Raw genomic sequence first — 19,111 nt, 5'->3', positions numbered from 1 at the left:
GAATTTTTGAAGCAAACTAAAGATAATGAGATAAAGGATGTTGTTGTGAGGAGGCCGAGAATAGTGTTGTTACATACTGAAATTTCGGACTTACCTGAAGAAATTCAGGATATGTTGCAAGAGTTCAGCGACATTGTGGTGGATGATTTACTGGATAACTTACCACCCAAGAGAAGTATCAGCCATCACATAGATTTTATACTCAGAGCTAGTTTACTAAACAAGGCTGCTTACCGGATGAGTCTTAAGGACAACAAAGAGATCATGAAGCAGGTACAGGAATTGATGGACAAAGGATTGGTATGGGAAAGTTTAAGTCCCTATGCAGTTCTGACAGTTTTAGCTCCCAAGAAAGGAGGAGAGTGGCGAATGTGCACTGATTCAAGGACCATCAATAAGATTACCATCAGGTATAGGTTCTCACTACCACGAATGGATGACATGATGGACTGCTTGATTGGAGCAACATATTTTTTTAAAATAGATCTAAAAAGTGGATACCACCAGATCAAAATAACAGAAGGGGACGAGTGGAAAACAACTTTCAAAACTAATTAAGGTCTATATAAGTGGCTGGTGATGCCACTTGGATTTAGTAATACCCCTAGCACTTTCATGTCCCTAACAAATGAGATGTTGAAAGAGTTCATTGGGAAATTCGTGATTGTATATCTTTATGATATACTAATTTTCAGTAAGACCATAGAAGAACATTTCGACATGTTAGATATGTGCTGGAGAAATTACAGCAAAATAAGTTGCTGATAAATTTGAAAAAATGTTCTTTTTTTTCAAAAGGAATTAGTCTATTTGGGTTTTGTGATTTCATAAAATGAGCTGAAAATGAACCCAGAAAATGTGGCAACTATAATCAGCTGGCCATCCCCTAAGAGTTTGTCGGAAGTTCAGAGTTTTCACGGGTTGGTGAGTTTCTATCATAAGTTTATAAAGGATTTTAGTGGGATCTACGCACCTATGTTGGACACCATTAAAAAGGCAAGTCAACCTTTCCATTGGACTAAAGTGGCAAAGAAAAGCTTCCAGATATTGAAGACGAAGATCACTGCAAGGCCAATCTTGAGATTGTTTGATTTTAACAAACTTTTCCAAGTTCATTATGATGCCATTGGTACAACCGTTGGAGCTGTACTTAGCCAGGAAGACAAACCAATGACTTACTTCAATGAAAATTTAAATGAAAGTAGGCAAAAATACACATCTTAGGACAAGGAGTTTTATGTTGTCTTCCAAGCATTGAAGCATTGGAGACACTATTTTTTGGGTAATGATTTTGTCTTGTTCTTCGATAATTCTACATTGCAGTATGTTATGTAGCAGCATAAGTTGAATCACAAGCATGTGAAATGGGTTGAGTACTTGCAGATTTTTACGTTTGTATTGAAGCACATCAGTGGACAGGCCAACAAAGTAGCATATGCGTTAAGCAGAAGAGTTTTACTCTTATAGGAGAGCACGATACAAGTGTTGGGTTTCAAACACCTGAAGGACTTGTATCAAACAGATGCAGATTTCAAGGAGGCTTATGAAGCCTACCAAAACCCCTTGTTGAGGAATAATAGTCCATGGTTGGACTATAACTTACAAGAGGAGCTGTTGTTTAAAGGAGGACAACTATGTATTCTCGAATGTTCAATGAGCGAGAACATCATCCGAAAAAAACATAGCGGAGGTCTAGCCAGACACTACGGCATTGAGAAGACCTAGAATTAGCTTAGTAATTTTTATTACTGGCCGAAGATGCGAAGAGATGTGCAACGATATGTGACCAGGTGTAAAGTGTGTCAGTTGGCGAAAGGACACAGTCAGAACACGGGACTCTACACACCACTACCTATTCCAAGTAGACCATGGGACTCAGTCAGCCTAAACTTTGTCTTGGGTCTGCCAAGAACACAGTGAGGGTATGACTCCATTACGGTGGTAGTGGACTGGTTCTCAAAAATGGCACATTTCATCCCTTGTAGGTAAACTAGTGATGCCAATCACGTAGCACACTTGTTTTTCACTGAAGTTGTCAGACTACACAGCCTACCCAAGTCCATTGCTTCCTACAGGGATGTGAAATTCACAAGGCATTTCTGGTGCACCTTGTGGAAAAAGCTAGACACACAGTTCAATTTCAGCTTCGCTTATCACCCACAAACTGATGGGCAGACGAAGGTGATAAACAGGAGCTTGGGAAACCTACTACGAAGTGTAGTTGGAGAAATTTCACAGATGTGGGATCATGTACTTGTCTAAATAGAATTTTATTACAACGATTCACTGAATCGCAGCACGGGAAATAGTCCTTTTCAGATCTTGTATGGAATGCATCCTCGTGGAGTGCATGAGTTATGAGATCTAGGATAGTTGGAAAGAAGGAGTGCTGATGGGGAAGATTTCACAAGAGCAATTAATGACCTACATGAGCAGGTAAAGTCAAAGTTATAGGATAGCAGTCAGAGGTATAAATAGTAGGTAGATCTGAAATGGTAGGATGTACAATTTAATGTAGGGGTCCAAGTCCTAGCACATTTTCGCATAGAAAGGTTCCCTAAGGGTGAATACAATAAATTGAAATTTAAGAAAATTGCACCTTGCAAAATTTAACGTAAATTTTCTGCAAATGCCTATGAATTGCAACAACCTCCAGGAATAGGCATATCACCTATCTTTAACGTGGTAGATCTGTTTCCATACACTACCCATCCTGAAGACGATAGTTTGGCACGGCCTAATCGGGATACCTAGAAAGGAAGTAGTTCTTGGATGAGGCAAATGCCTTCGGCTCAGCCCCTTGAGATTGAGAGAATCCTCGATGCACAGGTGGTCAGGTAGACTCGAATTAAAGAGTACCTACAGTACCTTGTCAATTGGAAGAACTATCCCATTGAGGATACTTCATGGATTGACACAAGACAGATATAGCGTGCAGGGTATTCAGTCAAGGAGCTCATGGACCAGAGCCATGAATTTTTATTACCTCGGGAGCCTGACGTAGGAGCATCCAACTAGGGGAGATCAAGGCTGGAGTATTTGTCTCAGTAGACTAGAAAGGTTCACAGCTAGTTTTCTAAGTCTCATTTAATTCTTTTGGTTAATAGCCTTTAGGATGTTGTGGCAAGTTTAAGGCTATCTCAGCCTACTGTTTTTATTTTCATTACATTTTCTTTTAAATTTACTGTTGTAGGTTAATTTTAGAATCTAGATAAAAAGAAATGAACAATTATCATGAATAACCATATGTAATTGTTGACAGTTTTAAGTAACTATACATTAATCCTTTAAAAAGGGAAAAAATCAAAAACTATAACGATTCCATCATAGCTGAAAAGAATAGAAACATATAAGCATTTTTTAAAAGAGAATTTGAATCCATTTCCATTGCAGCAACATATTAATTTCTTCCTAATTAAGAATTGAGTGTGTTCCATAATAACCATAGAGAACTAGCAATTTAGTTTTTCTTAATAGCCATCGAGAAAGTCAAATTCAGTGAAACAACAAAGGGCCTCATGGAAGAATCAACCATAGATACGAGGGTGAAATAACCAACAGAGGAATCAAATACAATTACAACGAACATCTACAGTTCCTAAGTTTACAAATAACCTGGCAAAGACTACAATCACACATCGACAGAGGGTTTCATAGAACCAATAAACACAGTCATAGCAAGGATGCCACATACATCTACAAGTACCAGAATATATAAATATATTTTCTTTTTCCTTTCAAAATATTTGCATAAACATATACACAGAAGTATAAAAAATGTTTATAGTCCAAGTTAAGGACGAGATTGTAAATTGTAAAGACCAAACGGCGAGACCATGGTTCAAAACCCCAACTAATAACTTAAACAACATTTAGACATAAGTTACAAAATTCTTTAATGCTCGAAGGCATTCAGACATAAAGCCAATAACAGAGAGGCCGAAGCCCTTGACCACAGACTAGAGACAACCAACAGGCAGCAAGAGTGTCGAGACAAGAAAACAAACAAAGTAACATGGAATGATCCTACCCATTCCAATGTGCGGGCAACAGGACTTGAGTCCAGCAACCAAGATGACTCAACGTCCACTGCAACCACCAAGGGCCAACCATCAACAAACAGAAGTTACATTCCGAAACTGAAGCAGAAAGATAGGGGTAAGGATTTACAGAGTTGGAACTTAACAGAGGAGTCAAGCTTGTACAGAAGAAGGAGAGCTTTCGACCAAGTCACAGCCACTAGAGTGGACGCTGCTCACAAGGAGTGAAAACCCTTAGTATTAACAGAAAATCAGAGTAGTGTCGTGAATCATAGATAGAGGGCTTACCTGTGTAAACTTGTCGAGTAGAAGCTGAGCGCTGGGTCACCCCACTACCGTGGCCTGAAACGATTGACAAATTGACAGTTATATAGTGAAACAATTTCACAGAAAATCGAAAGCTTCAATAGAACTATAACCACAAGCACAATCTTAAAATCAAAGTGACCATGAAGTGAAACAACGCCCACAGAGCCATCAAAGAGGTAGCTAACACCACCATTCGAATGGAGAAAGCAACTTGCAGAACCCTAAGAATTGGCACCCACAGAGCCGAGCTTCAAAACCCCTAAGAGAATTGGCGAATAGAGGAATGCAACTAGAGCTAAAATGTAACCAGAACCCTCAGCTACAAGGGCGGGATTCGTGACCAAGGTGTGCAGACAGAGAGCCATCGAACCCTCACCAACTGCAAAATGAAACAGATCAGCCAACCCTCTCAACGAAATAGAGAAATGTCGAGCACAGTGACCAAATGAGGGATTAGGGTTTTTTGAGAGTGTAGTATAAAGGCGGGAGAGCAGAGCCCAAGGTCGGGATAGGTGTCCCCTTCACAATTAAGAGCTAGTACCAAACAATTAATCACACTAATGCAAATCAACCATCGGATATTATCACAAATCATATGTTTAATAATTGACGGGGTACAATAGGGCTGGTCCCATCAACTATGCTTAGTGATTCTAACATTTTTTATATTCTTGTAAAAAACTACTACCATCTCTTTTCTATTTTTAGATTATTCTGTGACTGACAACCATAATGCTTACAAAATCCTAGCATTGTTTCCATTTGAACTTATTGTAATCAAGCTTACTATTAAGCCTAGCATTTGTAAAATCAGACTTTATTTAAAACCCCATATTTCTTCTCTTATCTTAAAAATCCTTTTTCTTTATTAAATCTCAAGTTTTTTAAAACATAGAAATTAATGTTATAAAAAAAAATTGAGAAATAATAATTGTGCTTCCCATAAAATTATGTAGAGTTTTGAATGAGGGAGAAGTGTTAAAATGAAAATCCAAGGCTCTATTAATAACCACACAACTGAAGATTGGTCTCCTACAAGGCTACAACTTAATTTTCTTTTTCCGATTGGTCTTCCCAAAAGATATAGAATGCCAATAGCTATCCATACAACTACTATTGTGTCTTCCGCTTCATTCTCTCCATTTGGCTCTCCATTCGGCATCTAGGAAATAAGTTGTGCCTGTGGGTGTCCATGTAGCTACTGCTATGAAGGATTTTTAAGGAGATGTTGAAATCATATAAAAATTAAATGACATTGTTAATGAAAAGAAACCGTATTATTAGAAAAAGACATCAAGGAAAAGAAACCGCATTATTAGAAAAAAATATCAACCAAACTTGAATTCATTGTAAGGACCAAATTTGAAAACCATTCTTAAACAAAAAAAACAACCAACCAATCCATACAAAAACAATATTGCAGACATGTATTACATATTACAATATTTCACTATTAGATATGGAAAATTTTCCTTTTAATTACATAAATTTTTGAATCTATAAAGCTTGAAGTTTTTAATGGAGATGAAAGTCTATTGATAGTGATATTTGATTAAGCAATGTTAAGAGAAAAGTTCAATTCCCTTGGTTGTTGAAGGTATATATTTATATTTTTGGTTTGTTTTAAATTGTTTCAAGCTGAACAAAACATATAGTATAAATTAGAAACAAATCAAAAATAAAAAAAAAATAAAAAAAAATTTCCATTGTGCAAATAAATTTATAATTTCAATGAAAAAAATTCAAATACTTTTGAAGATTACCTAATGAATAGAAGAAACATATGTTTACATTTTTTTAATAGAATTTGACAAAAAACCTTTACCTATTTACTAAATTCTATTGAGATTTTATAGTATTTTAATGTAGCCACTTTTTAAGTTTTAAAGATTTAGAAGAACACCATTTCATTTTGGCATTTATTATTATAAAAAGTTTATTTAATATACACTTGTTAATAGAAGCACAATTTTTTTTATAACTTTTCATCTTTAAAAGATTAATTAAATAAATGCCCTTGCCAACCATTCAAATTTAATCAATGCTGTTAAGGCTATAATTGCAAAGTTATATTTCACCCGTTTCTGCAAAACACGACAGTTCCTGTTACGTAAAACTCAATAAGCAGATGTCTAGGTGTTGGGTTAGATGGAGGTTTTAACCCCATCCTAGCCTTATCATGGACAATGCCTATCCTTCAACTTTCTATAAGGTATCAACTATTATATTTTTGAAAATTGCGGTTGTTATGTATTAAATAATTTAACATTGTGAGATATCGATTTTTTTTAATAAACAGTAAATTTTAAGAAATTATAAAATAATTTAACATTGACATATATTTTATAAATAGTTCATTTTAATATATTATATATATAAAATAAAGCATATTTCATATTAATATTAATATTATTAATTATTGTAAATTTTTCATGAATGTAGATATATAAACATTTTAATGGGTTATTAAATTAAATCTATTTGTAAATTATAAGGAAATTATGAAAGTATATATCAATTATTTTTAACAACTCCCAAAATATCTATGTATTGTAAAGTTAGTGTCTAATAATCTCTATATTTCATCATTTTTGTTATTATCAAACTTTCCAACACTTTACTGTTTATTATAATTCTATTATATAATTTTTTTTAATTTGTTATTAAATTTAATTGATTTCTAATTTATAAGGAAAGGTTTCATGAATATCTCAGTTTGTTACAATTCACAAAATATGTGTTATAAAGTTAGTGATTTACAATCTATATCACAATTTCATCTCAAGTGTTATTATCAAAGTTTTCAAGTTTTGTTTTGTTTTTTATTATGGTGTATTGGTAAATAGTTGGAGGGCGGGTGTGGAAGCCTACTCCGGGAGCATTATAGCAAGGGGCCAAAGATGAATTTAAAACCAGTTGGAGGGATAACAACTCATTGTGTCAACAACTAAGGAGACAACTAGCTAAAAAATAGTCTTCAAGTTAGGAATTTAAGACCCAAGGAAGTAATGAAACTCTACTCTTTTATGAACAATCAAAATGTCACGTTAAATGGTATAGTTTTCCTTGAACAAGGGTAATGGTTCAACCCATATTTGTGAATAACATTATGTAGGATACGTTTCTAAGTTATCCATAATATATATATTCAAAGAAAAAATCTTTATATATACATGATGGAATATATACATTGGGGTGTGTTACGTCAAATTCTTTTAAAAAGCCATAGAAACTATACATTTTCTAGTATCAAATGTAATTTTATCAACTCTTAGTACATTTCCAATTTCAACATTGTGTATCATATATGTAGTGAACCTTCTAAAAAGAGATAATAATAAAAAATTCCATGTGAGTTTCCATAAGGAGAAAAAGGAAGACCACTTGTGAGTTCCATTGCATCAATTTCCCGTCCATGACTAAATTCATAAGCTCCACAATGTCGAGAGGAGGTTGTAGAGCTTGTTTCGAAACAACATCAAGTTTTTCATTAAGTTGTCTCAGAACATGAAGAAACAACATCAAGTTTTTCATTAAGTTGTCTCAAAACATGGTTGTAGATATCAAGTTTGTCATTAAGTTGTCTCAAAACATGGTTGTAGATAGGAGCTTCTTTCGAAGCAACATCAATTTTATCATTAAGTTGTCTCAAAACATGGTTGTAGATAGTATTTACAGAGGATTTCCTCCTTTACCCATTTTGACGCCTTCCTTTTTACCTATTTTTGTCTTTAACAAGTTAGGTTTCTCTTTACCTATTTTTGTTTTTAACAAGTTAGGTTGTGATGTCTCACTTGAATACCATGCTTTTGTATCACATTAGGGTGTGAGGTACCACTGAAAATGCAGCCAAGTTAATGATTTTTTGAACAAGTTTAAATTTTTTTATTTTTTTTTTGTAAGTGAGAAGATTATATTATATAACAAGTATAATACAAAAACCTGCCGAGGCAGTGTGAGCAAGGATGTACAATATTCCTGGGCTAATCGCTTGCTCAGAAGAAGTGTTACATATAAACCAAAACGAAGCACACCACGCAGGGTGGCGATGGACAGAACAAAACATTTCTAAACCACAGGAACTACCGTGAGTAGATAGTAGAAGTAATAGCCGAGCAACAGACACAGACTAAAGCCGAGATAACTGAGTGAAAAGATAACAGAGAAGCCAGAACTCGAGTCGGGAAAGGAGCTAACATGAAGACCTTAGAGGTGGTAATTCCCCATCTGGGCGATGGTGTCCAAGCCGCTGTTCTTGACGTGGCTGTCGACCCTCGCCTGCAGTTCTTCCAGGGATGCAGGCTGAAACGCTGCAGAAGTCGCTGGCTGAGCAGCGTGGTTCGCACTGGAAGTGGCTGGCTGAGCCGCAGGAGCAGTGTTAATGGAATTTTTGAGAAGCTGGATGAGCAGCATAAGCAGACGGTTGTGGGTTTTGATCGATTCATTCACCGCGGTTAATTTGCTGTCCAGGGAGCTATTGTAGTCTGTGATCCTGGCCATCTGTTCTGTAGTGAGATTAACCTGAGTGGTAAGATTAACCTCTGTGACTGATTCCAGCGCCTTTGCTATTAAGGTTTTCATGCGCCAGCTTTCCGCCTGGGTGCGCACAAACTGTGTGGCCCTCTTCGCGGGAGTGCCGGGGTCTGTTACCCAGTTGACCTCAGCAGCAATTTCCATCTCCGAGCGACCATCCTCCTCAAGCTTCGCCTCAGCCTCCAATTCTGCAATTTTGCGCTTGATCCTGGTCGCAGTCCTGGTTTCGTAGCCACTTCTTGCTGCCTGAAGTTCCCTATTAGCTGCCTCGCAGCGGCTGCTCCCATCTTTCATGGTGAACCTCTTGTGACTTGCCCGAATTGAACCAGAATTGTAAGCGGAACCACTCTCAACACAAACGTTAAGAACAATGAGGAGAACAGGGCAATTGCCCATGTTTTTATAATGAAAGAAGTGATGCTTCCTCAGGAGATTGGAGTAAATGCCTCTGATAGTGGTGGTACCTTGCTGATGGGTGATCTGAGGAGTCGCACAAGCGAGCCTGTCCCTGGAAGAATTGGGGCTCATGATGTAACTGCAAGGCTGACGAGCCGGGTGCCAAGTGTGTGGTGAAAACCTTCTCAAGGGATGGTGGCGCGTGAGGGGAGGTATGCCCCCTATGCTATCATGCCTGAAGCTGTTCCTTCGGGCCTTGTTCCACCGTCTTCCACTCAGAATTGCCATTAATGGTGGTGATACCTTACCATACGAATCCTCTCCGTGCGTGCTGAAAGGACGGTGTCTGATGTACTGGATCCCGTCGCTTAATTCGTTATGATCTCCAATCTGCAAGAGCTGCTGCCGCCAGGAGTTCCACCGCCCCCTGTGTCCAATCAGCCCGTTGAGGGCTTTAGGTTGATAATCCTTGCCAATCTCCTCGTGGTTTCGAGACTGTTGCCAGGTGCCGTCCTCGATTAAGGTTGGGTAACCTGAATAAGATCTTTCGCTGCCAGTTGTATGCATGCTTCCTTTATGAGTGGGTCATCAAACTCCCGCCAGCATCTGTCAATGGCAATGTTGGGGTTGTCTGCTCCACAGTTTGCCAGATGGTCAGCAAGACCATTCGCTTTTCGTCTGGTTGTTTGAAGGATTAGACCTTGCATCCCCATGACTAGCTCCGCTATGTTTTCCGTAGCTTTGGCAAGCCTCCAATGCTTGGTTGCTTTGCTTATGGCCGTGCCTGTCTATAGGCGTTTAGCCGCCAAGAACAAGTTTAAATTAAATGACTTATTATTTCACTTTGAAATAACTCAACCTCCTATCAATTTCGACTTAGTAATTCAATGCTTTGGTGTCCATTCCACAGACATTGCACCCTTTTTGTTACAACAAAAACATTTCTTGAATTTTCAACTCATCTTATGTTTCTCAACTTGACTTGGAATTAATTTTAGACTTTACATCTATTTTTAAAAATTGGGGACTTCACTCAACTTGACAAAATTAAACTAACAACATGAATTTTCAAACTCCTAGAATTACAACATCATCACTCTATGACTCGACCATGGGAAGAAAACCATGGTATCAAAAACCATGTGCAAACCCATGCATAAAACCATGGGTAGGTACGTACACCATTTTCGTTTTTCCTCATCTTTAGGTTTGCACAACTAATATTAAGTACGCATAAAAAAAATACCGAAGTGCTACCCCCAATGGGAAAAGCGCCTCGCTATGCTAACACAACCACAACGTCTCACTATGCCCAACACAACCGCAACGTACAACTTGTGAAACTAGTCCTAAAATAATATAATGCATACCCTTGACACATTCTCCTCTCCTTACCTTACCTATCTCACTAAAAGATCTAATTTGATTTAATAGTCAAATATGTAAAAATACGAGTATATTGTCTTACACTCCCTCATATATACTACTTCAAATCCCATTTCACAACTTTATTGTCTTCATTTTAATCATGTCTTCGAAAGTTTGTTGTCTTCATTTTTATCATGTCTTTAATATGTTATCTATAAGATTATGAAGAAATTAGCAAAGGCCGAAAACCAAAATAGACCAAAAACCTAATATTGTACCAATCAAACAAAAATAAATTCTTCAGAAAATGCACAACAGTATATGTATTAGATTTAATTTCGCGAGAGAAAATACATTGAATTCTTTTTTATAAAAGTCTACCACAACTTTGTTTCTCACACAGTGAAAACAATGTCTTACTTGTACTCGACATGCTCTCGAAAAAACATAATTTATGAACTTATATTTAACCATACATTTTAAGCTTTTCCTATATGGCAACAAGACAACATAATAAACTACTTGATATATAGTCGGGCATTTCACACTTTAATTGCACGCAATGCAATTCATATTGAGCAGGGCAACTTTGTATTAAATAACTATTCCAACAACACATTAATATTTTTTTGATTTTGATTGACAGATGCTTACCGTGGGTCATGGATTTCTTGCATAGAAAAACTATATATTGCTTAAAAATTTCATTTATTTTCATGTTGCTTCATTTACTTTTATGTCGTTTTAACTTTAAAAGAAAAACTTGAAATGTGATTTTTTTTTGTACTTTATTAACTAGAAATGGTGAAAGGGATTCAGTTGACCATGGTTATCCCACCACGAACAGATGCTAATGCCTTGAAGACGGCCTGGCAGGTGTATATCACATGCGTTCTTAATTCCATGGACGACTTCGATTTAACATTTTTATCCATGGATGCACTTAAAAAAACCTATATTAATTAATTACAACTGTTATATTCAGATGAGAATGGTTGACAACAATTCGGCGTGGATTGGATGTACAGATGTACATAACGCCGGCTTTAAATCAGATTTTTGAGAAGGACCATAAGGATTTAACATTTTTATTCATGGATATGCATTTGCACTTGAAAAGCTATATTAATTAATTGCAACGAAATCCAAGAATAATTGCATAAAATCAGATTTTTGAGAGGGAAATATCGATTTAAGATTTTTACTATGCATATGGCTATGCACTTGAAAAACTATATTAGTTAATCGCATCTAAATCCAAGAATAATTGCATAAAATCGGTGTAGTTATTTACATTACATAAAATTAGCAATGATATCAGTGAGGTAGTTATCACATGGTCGCAGCATTGTATTGTGCACTATATAATAATATTTTCCATTCATCTTTCAATGACATGTCTGAAAGATATATCTTTTCAAACATATTCACTCCAACCTTATTCTTTCGTCATTTCGTACATCTCATCCTAATGGGTAACCCAGCAACACATTTTCTGGCCTTTAGTGTAATGGTGGTTGTTGTTTTAATGCTTCAATGCCTGCACATGGGCAGTGCAACACGCCTAGAACGCCAGAATTATCACACTGTCTCGGCTAAATACTTCAACAAATTGAAGTGGGAACAGGGAGTTGCCGAATGCTCAGCTTCAGCTGCAGGTCGGCTAATTTGATTGGATTGGATTTAGCTAATTTGATTGAATTGAAATTGATTTGCTTTTCTTTGGTTGTGTAATTTGATTGGATTGGATTTGGCTAATTTGATTGAATTGGGTTTGATTTTCTTTTCTTTCGTTGTTTTTATTAGAGTATTTTTTAGATAATTTTTTTTTAATCAGGATGCATAAATCACCTAGAATTTTTTTGACAAGGATGCATAAATTACTTAGAATTTGTATTTATCTTATTCATGATCAATTTCTTATCATATTCATTCTATAAATTTAAATCTTAATGGATAGCTGAGCTACAGATTTTTTTTAGTATGGTTGTGGTTTTGTAATGAAAAGATTCATTGTACAATTATTTGATTAGTATGGTTGTGGTTTTGTAATGAAAAGATTCATTGTACAATTATTTGATTGCTGAATCTATAAAAGCATACATACTCTACCTCCTACGGTTTTGAGCCTGTGATCTTTTAAGTGGAAACACATGCTCGTCACCATTAAGTAGACTCAAAGTGTATATGTTTTAATACATGTGAAAGTTTTAATATTTGGTTTATATTAATAAAAACTAGATAACTTGGTTTTTAGATCGCATCTACTTATGGAGTTTTGAAGGCTACTTTAATATAAATCAGTATTATTTTATTTTATTTTTTTATAAATTTTTCCAAAAAAATATCTAGTAAATCTACTAGAAAGAGAAATTTTCTACTGTAAAAATATATATATATGTTTTTATTATTTCCTTGAAATAAAGAAAAAGAATACAGATATACATATTTCAGATTTTTGACTAAAAATTACCATTAATGTCACAGCTTCAATTGTGCTGAAAAAACAACAAATTTCATCTACAAAACTCAAATAAAATAAAAGATATTAGTGACACAGCTTAAGGTTGCTTTACTTATCAGCTTTCCTGAAAAAACAACAAATTTCATCTACAGAACTCAAGTAAAACAAGAGAATTTTTTTTGCCCAATAAAATTCCTTTGGGATCTAAGTAACTTAGTACTTGCACTTCATCCCAACTTCTTTTCCTACATTCAGTCCATCTCAATAGATATCCAAATAACACATTCTCTAATGATAAGTTTAAGCGTGGCTGTTGTTCTGCTTCAATGCAGACTCATGGGCAGTTCAACATCCCCAGACCACCAGTATTACAGTCTAAAACTTTTAAAATTTTGAAAAGCTTTAAATGAAGAAATTCATAGGAATTTTCTGTATGCCTAGCTTCTTTTGCAGGTTATGGAGAGTAAATACTTCTTCCAAATATTCTTTTGTATTAAGATGGTTTCAGTAAACTCGACTCTGTCATGTCAAGTTGCCCGAAGATTTTAAATTAATGAGAAACCATAGGACAGAGTCAAGGTCCCCGAAGATCTTAGATTAATGAGAAGCCATAGTTACCTAGCATAGTCACTTTGTGTTTAGTGAAAAATTTTAAAAATGAAGAAATTCACAGGAATTTTCCAGATGCTTAGATAGAGAGTAAATACTTTTTCAAAAAAAAATTCGTATTAAAATGATTTCAGTAAATTTCACTTACTTAAGTTACCAGAAGGGTTTCAGTAAACTTGAGTCACTCAAGTTACCAGAAGTTCTTGGACGAATGAGAACCCATAGTCACTTACCAAAGATGTTTTTAAACATCATTTCACTTTGGGTTTAGTGATTCTTTCAAGATGTTTGTAGATACCATTTCACTTTGTATTTAGTGTTATTAATATTTTGGTTAAGTTATCCAGTTAAGTGTTTTGACACTTGATCACTGAAACTAGATGAATATATATAAAATAGTATAAATAAGTGAATATATATAAAATAATGTAAATAAAAATAAAAAATAAAAATATTGAGATGTTAAACCCAAAAGTTTTATATTAAATTTTATATTGTCAATTCTTTTGCCAATCGAATCGAATTCAAATTATGTAACTATGGTTTTTATTAATAAGCACTGCATCAGAACGTTTTCATGTTTGGTCATATGGAGTTTTGAACGCTACGTTAGAACAAACCAGAACTCGCTACTTGAACGTTTTCATGTTTGGTCATATGGAGTTTTGAACACTACGTTAATACACACGAGAACCCAGAACGCTTTATGTTTACAATATTCCTATGCTTTATAAAAAAAAGTGATAATAATAATCAGAATTTGTGTGTGCAGGTCAGGAAGCGCTAAAGCCAGGCGTGAAGATACCACTGGCTGATCTTCACGGCCCCTGCTCACCTCTCAAACCCACCAACTCGAGCTCATGGAAAGACTTTGTCTCTCAGACTCTCGAACGAGACAATATTCGTTTGAATACAATAAGGTCCAGAACCGGCGGGACTTATTCTCCACTGACCGATGTTCCTGTTCAACCTGAAGACAATGACGGTGGAGGAAACTACATTCTAACAGCAGGGTTTGGCACACCGGCAAAGAATCAGTCGCTGATGATTGACACGGGTAGCGATGTGACCTGGATACAATGCCAGCCTTGTTCAAGCTGTTATTCACAGGACGGTACCGTATTCGATCCCCGGCAGTCATCTTCTTACAGACACTTGTCCTGTGATGCGGCTGCCTGTACTGAATTGACCACTTCAGAAGGCAATAATAACACCTGCAGTAATGGGGGCTGCGTTTATGAAATGCGCTACGCGGATGGATCAATAACTCAGGGAGATTTCAGCCAGGAGACACTCACTCTGGGTTCCGATTCTTTCCAGAGCTTCGAATTCGGATGCGGGTATAACAATACAGGGCACTTTGAGGGGTCTGCCGGGCTTTTAGGACTGGGGCGGACTCCACTTGCCTTTCCTTCTCAGACAAAAAGCAAATATGGTGGCCAATTCTCATATTGCCTTCCTGATTTCGGATCCTCGTCAACGGGCTCGTTCAGCGTCGGTGAGGGTTCGATTCCAGCCAATGCCGTTTTCACCCCTCTCGTCTCAAATCCCAAATTTGAATCCTACTATTTTGTGGGATTGAGCGGCATAAGCGTCGGAGACCAAAGGCTCTCGTTTACGCCTGCTGTTCTTGGAACAGGAGGCACGGTTGTGGACTCTGGAACCACCATAACTCGGCTCGTCCCACGGGCATACGCTGCTCTGAGAGATTCGTTCCGGCGCCAGACACAGGATCTTCCGAGCACGGATCCCTTAGAGGATTTCCTCGACACCTGCTACGACCTGTCTAGCAAGGGCCAGGTCCACATTCCAGGTATAACTTTTCATTTCCAGAACAACGCGGATGTAAACGTGAGCGCCCAAGGGATTTTGTTTACCGCTGAGAGTGACGGATCCCAGGTGTGCCTGGCATTCGCACAGGAATCTGGATCGAACAGTGTTAACATTATCGGGAACTTCCAACAGCAGCAGATGAAGGTTGCTTTTGACACGGCGGGCGGAAGACTTGGCTTCGCCACTGGTTCCTGCGCGACTTAGCACTGCTCCAATAATTCCAATAAATTCCCTGTACGTTGCTGGGCTAACTGTAGGATTATGTTTCACTGGTTTCTGCAAAAGACGGCAGCCTCTGTCATGCAAAACTCAAAAAGATGTTTAGGTCTTGGGTTTTATGGATGTTTTAGTCCCATCCTAGCCTTATCATTATCATGGACAATGCGTTCAACTTTCCATAAGGTATCAAATATTATATTTTTCAAAATTGCGTTGTTATATATTAAATAATTTAACATTGTACGAAATAAATATATTTTTTAATAAATAGTTAATTTTAACTCATTATAAAATAATTTAACATTGCAAAATATATATATAGAGAGTTCATTTTAATAGCTTTTCACATATATATATAATAATAAAACACATGTAATATTAATATTATTGATTAATTGGAGAATGATTCTTAAACAAGATGGAGACCGGACAGGAGAAGATGCGCGAGGGTTTGGGTTAGGGTTTCAGAAACCCTCTGCAGTTTACTGAACCGTGCCGGACCTCCGTTAACCCGCACTGCACAGCTGCCGTTCACCTTTGCCGACGTTAGCACCTTCATCGTTTCGAACTGGTTGACTATTAAGAAGGAAGGGTTACAGTGTCGCGCCTTCCGGTTGACACCACGTGACGGTTTACTACCTGCCCAGCTCGGTCCGTTATCCTGAGATCTGTCATTTTCCCCAGTTTTCACTACTTTCCGAGGTGTCCGTCGTTCCAAGGCGCAACTGGCGAAATGGAGGACCTAGAAGCTGTCGATTACACTGAAGACCCGCTAGAGGGGGTATCCATCTGGCACTCATCCTTCTCCACATCAGAAGGTATGTACAGTTCGGGCCTCTCCGAAATCTACTCTCCGTTTTCGCTTGGGGAACAGTCAAGGTCATATCCTGTGGTCCTTCCGGATGTACCACCTACTTGGCCTACGCTCTCTACCCCCCCTCACTCTCGAGCTACCCTCGGTTTCGTTTCCGGCTGCTTGAACCCTAACTCTGGTTTAGATCCATCGGCATCTGGTTCCATCTCCCGACCGTTATTAACCCCTTCACTGCCCACTGTCTCGGCCGGTTTCTGTGGGTCACTCGGTCTTTCGTCGGGAAGCTTCACCACCATGCCCCTGCTCTCTGGTCCCCCCCTGTAACTGGCATCGGTGACCCCTCCTCATCGTACCAGATTCCTTCTCCGCCGATTGTTACTGCCCCTCCCTTGGGCCGATCACATATCCTACCTCCCTCACATGGCCCTAAAAAGAAGTACAGGTGTTCCAAATCAAAGGCGGACGACATCTTTCTCAGGCTTGAGGAGGACATTCAGTGGGGTGAGACAATGGAATTTGTTGATCGAGTACTGGTTGGGCGCATCAGAGATCGGAACTACTCGGTTGCACGCTTGAAGACCTGGGCAGCTGAAGTTTGGGGTCATCATTTGGTGGACATCCCTTTCGTGCAAACCTTCGTGAGGGGATGGTTCGCCTTGAGGTTCGCTCGTGCTGATCATACCAATTGGGTCTTGTCCTCTTACTAGCACTTTGAACATGCCTCGGTGCTCCTCAAAGCGATGCACTCTCTTATTCGACCCCGAGACAGAGCAGATTGGCATCAGGCCCGTTTGGATTCGACTGCGAGGACTAGCTCTACAATAATAGAGTTCAGGCTTCTGTGATCCATATCAAGTTAGAGAAAAATTCTTCGGCGAAAATCACATGGAATACCATTTGTTGACGCGTTTCGAACCAACTAGTGTGGTTCATCGTCAGGACAAGTTGAAGAAACAGATCTAGCTCATCATGTTAAATAGTCTAAGCGGAGTCTCCAACAGCTACCTATCCTAACGGCTAGTTTGACTCTAGGACCAGGGTCAAAATTATTATATTAGTTTAATTAGTATAAAAATAAATAAATTATTATTGAGGGTATTTGGTTTGAGAAATAATTAATAAAAATTATAAGTTAATTAATAATTTAAAAGGAAAATTAGTTAAATAAATGACCTTATAATAAATGAATAAGTTAAATGCCTAAATAAAATATATAAAGTAATATATAAAATAATTTTATTTAAAAGTATTATTAAAAATTGTATGTTAATTCCCCGGATGCGGGTGATTAAGGCGATGGGACGGGAATTGGGAGCTGGCCACATGTCGTCCCTCAGGCATCACGTGGCACCCCATGCGCGCAGATGGATAGGACATACCAGGTTTAAGACGAAGGGACCTGGGACAATTAATGCCCGGAGAATGCACTCGATCCAGAGCAACGCAACAGTAATGGCGGATGGGATACCGAGCAGGGTAGGTGAGGATGAGGAGAATAAAACTTGACTGGAGCAGGGAATGTGGGCCGTGTTGCATTCGGTTGGCCTCTCTGTCGTCGAAGCGGTCCCTTCTCAGACGGACGGGTCCATTACGAGGTTGGTTCTTGCAATTGATAGTCTGGTTCACTTGGCAGTTTGCTGGAAGTCTCATTCCACTATGGTGAGACCCCGATAGAGGATGCTGAGCCGTCGAGGCTCATTCAGAGGAGGTGGTTTGCGGAGACCTATAAGGGATGATGCTGGGCATTGCTGCCACTGCAATCTAGCAAGCTCCATTGGAGCCATTCCCCTACACTCAAGCCAAAACATGGATGCCGGGGCTTCTAGCTTGGCCACCTTGCTAGCTTTTCGCTCCACCATCTTCAATTTCACCAGCTCAACGATAAATCCAAGAACCAGTGCGCATGTTTCCATTCTGTTCATTGAGAATCCTCCTGAGGCGGATGACCCCACTGAAGCTCAGGAGCAAGGGATGCAGGACTACCCTAGGGAAGCAGAGCAGGCTCCGACAGCTGAGTTGGAGCAGGAAGAAAAGGGTCGGGTTACCGTCGAGGAAAAATCCAAGCATTCCCAGAATGCTCCAAACGCGGTTATTGGGGAAGAGGAAGCGACCTCTCCTACTGAAGCTGAGCCGGATTACTACAGGTGGTGCCCAATTGTGGAAGAGCAACTCGATGAGCCGAATGAATAACCGCGCTAGCGCTCATGCTTCAACAGGTCGCTCCAGGTCCAGCCACTCTTTTCTGGTTCGTTGTCTGTTCAGTCAATGTTTTTTGGGATGTTATAGTTGTTGAGTTTTTTTTGTGTTAATGACAAGAGCAGTTACTGTATCCCCTGCGCGGGAAGACTTGGTTAGCTCCTTTTTGTCTAAGGGCCCTGCGCGGGCCACCGTCTATGGGCAGTCTTGGAATTTCAGTTTACTACCCCAGCAAGGGCTTGCTATGGGGGACTATGTCTTGGTTTCTGTCAGTCTTAGTTTTTGTCTCTGTCTGGTGCCCTTTGAGGGCAAGAGCTTACTGGTTTCACC

At 38.3% G+C, this 19,111-nt stretch overlaps 1 protein-coding gene across 1 annotated transcript; it reads left to right on the top strand.

Moving 5' to 3' along the window:
- Positions 1-12,117: 12,117 nt before the first annotated feature.
- Positions 12,118-15,771, top strand: LOC149239867 (aspartyl protease family protein At5g10770-like). Its single transcript, XM_089367228.1, has 2 exons — positions 12,118-12,304; positions 14,492-15,771. The coding sequence occupies exons 1-2, from the start codon at positions 12,118-12,120 to the stop codon at positions 15,754-15,756; spliced, it is 1,452 nt and encodes a 483-aa protein (XP_089223354.1). The 3' UTR covers positions 15,757-15,771.
- The last annotated feature ends 3,340 nt before the right edge of the window (positions 15,772-19,111 follow it).

The sequence above is a fragment of the Pinus tabuliformis genome, chromosome 8 (assembly GCF_031772625.1).
Source record: "Pinus tabuliformis cultivar Carrire ecotype Pingquan chromosome 8, CPIR1, whole genome shotgun sequence".
Taxonomy (NCBI): domain Eukaryota; kingdom Viridiplantae; phylum Streptophyta; class Pinopsida; order Pinales; family Pinaceae; genus Pinus; species Pinus tabuliformis.
Note: the sequence above shows the minus strand (reverse complement) of the source record. Positions and strands in the feature narration are given on the sequence as shown.

Excerpts from the sequence above, each read along its gene's own strand:
- LOC149239867 (XM_089367228.1), top strand. The coding sequence starts at position 12,118 with ATGGGTAACCCAGCAACACATTTTCTGGCCTTTAGTGTAATGGTGGTT. Across the intron at positions 12,305-14,491 it reads ATGCTCAGCTTCAGCTGCAG|GTCAGGAAGCGCTAAAGCCA; the intron begins GTCGGCTAATTT and ends TTGTGTGTGCAG.